At 50.2% G+C, this 1749-nt stretch overlaps 1 protein-coding gene across 1 annotated transcript in view; it reads left to right on the top strand.

The window, feature by feature from the left end:
- The first annotated feature begins 267 nt into the window (after window positions 1-267).
- LOC104538845 (TATA-binding protein-associated factor 2N-like) overlaps window positions 268-1749 on the top strand; it is a 20987-nt gene continuing 19505 nt past the window's right edge. Inside the window, exon 1 of the mRNA XM_010182199.1 lies at window positions 268-436. Within this exon, the coding sequence (XP_010180501.1) occupies window positions 268-436 (169 nt within the window). The remainder of the gene's footprint in view (window positions 437-1749) is intronic.

The raw sequence follows: 1749 nt of genomic DNA, 5'->3' as shown, positions 1-1749 counted from the left end.
TATTTCCATTTCCAGAAGGGGAATACATCCACAGGGAGAGGTGTAGGCCCAGGCCAAGTTGCTGCAGGCCCTTCACCTTGCAGCTCCCCATGAGTCCAGAGGCCCCACCAAGCTGGGCAGGCCCCGAACCCCCTGTCTGCTCCCCGCTGCCCTTGTCGCGGGGTTTAGCTGCTTGAAGGGGCCAAGTGTTTCCCTTCAGGTGTGACAAAGAGAAGCAGAGAGGAGCGTCTGCATCAGAGCCACATCCACGTACCCACGCTGGCGCAGATGGAAGGGTTGTGGGAAGACAGGCCTCCTCCGCAGCACTGCGTTACAAACCGGGCTAAACCTCCTGAAACGGCGTCAGCTTTGCTGTTTGCCTACAGCGTTGTGCACACACTGGCTGAACACTCACCACTTCTGCTGAACAAAGCCCCTCATCCTGAGAAGTCTCTGTGTAAGGAGAGGGATGTGCAGAAAAAAAGTGAGAAGCAAGGAGAAATGGAGGCTTTGCTCCCAGGATGCTCATCTACACAGGAAGGATCAGAAGAAACATTCCTTCCCCAACTATCTCTGATTTTGCAAAGTGGGGAGAGTTTGAAGTAGCTGGGATCTCTTTCAGCCAAGGGGGATGAGCAGAGGTTTGAGAGTCCAACATCTTTTCCCCACCTGAGTTTTTGTTTGAAAGCAACAGGAGAGCGCAGCACAGTTCCGTCAGCAGGCAAACAGACAGATGAGCATGTCACTCTGTCTCAATTCATGCCATTTTCCATTTGTAAGAATCCCTCAGTCTCTGAGGAGTGTAAAGGTGCTGAGAGCCTCTACACGTTGATTGAGATCTGCCAGAATCGACGGTGCTTTGCACAGGCAGCTTCTGTGAAAGGGCCCAAGGTTGTGGCACACAGGGAAAAGCGAATGGGGCAGGAAAAGACCTTGCAGCTGGAGGAGATAAAAGTTTTTAAAGGAGAAACTGAAAGACAAGGGGAGAGTTCAAACCCTTTTCAAAAATTAACCATTCCAGTCACTGCTTTTTTAGCAGAAACTTATCTTAAGCTGTGGCAGTGGGATTTGCCTCCCGCTGCTACGCCCCGAGGGTGGGGGGAGGGGGGTTAGAAACGGCCCAACTTGTTTTCAAACCTGCTCAACCCATTCATTTGAGATCAGAGGATGCTTTTCACTGCCTTTTGGAAAAAAAAAAAGGTAAAACCTCGCAGCGTTTGGTGTTTCCCCGGCTGACGCACGCACAGGCTGTCACCAGACAAGAAAGCGTGCCACTCTTGGCTTTCCCTCTCCAACCAACTCTTGCAAGAAGGCAGCGCGACCTGAAACAAGCAACACGACTGCTACAAAAGGATCAGGTGAAATAATTCAACGTTGCCTTTGCCGTTGTTTCAGTTCGTTCCCGAATTATCTTCCTTCCTGAAACAATGGATCTTGTTTCATAGAAGTGGCTCCTGAGATCATGACCCCTATTCTTTAAAAGGCATTTTCTTAAAAAGCCACTCTCCAAGTCAATATGTGGCCGTTTACGAGTTGAAAATCTTGAGAAAATGGGGGTTTTTTCCCTTTTTCTGAAAGCCTTGAAACGCTCTCGGCCCCAAATGGACAATCCAGGTGCAGAGAGGGAACCGGAGGGGGGAAGTGGTGGTGCAGCAGCCCTCTTGGCACCAAAACCATGTCCTGCGTGTTTATTAATTAAAAGTCATTTAATCTTTAAAAGCAATTCCCGGCCTCCCTGCACATCCCCCCACCCCTGACCGCCGTAACTTG

This window comes from Mesitornis unicolor, unplaced genomic scaffold, assembly GCF_000695765.1.
Source record: "Mesitornis unicolor isolate BGI_N332 unplaced genomic scaffold, ASM69576v1 scaffold634, whole genome shotgun sequence".
NCBI lineage: Eukaryota > Metazoa > Chordata > Aves > Mesitornithiformes > Mesitornithidae > Mesitornis > Mesitornis unicolor.
The sequence above is the reverse complement of the archived record's forward strand: the minus strand, read 5'-3'. Positions and strand labels throughout refer to the sequence as shown.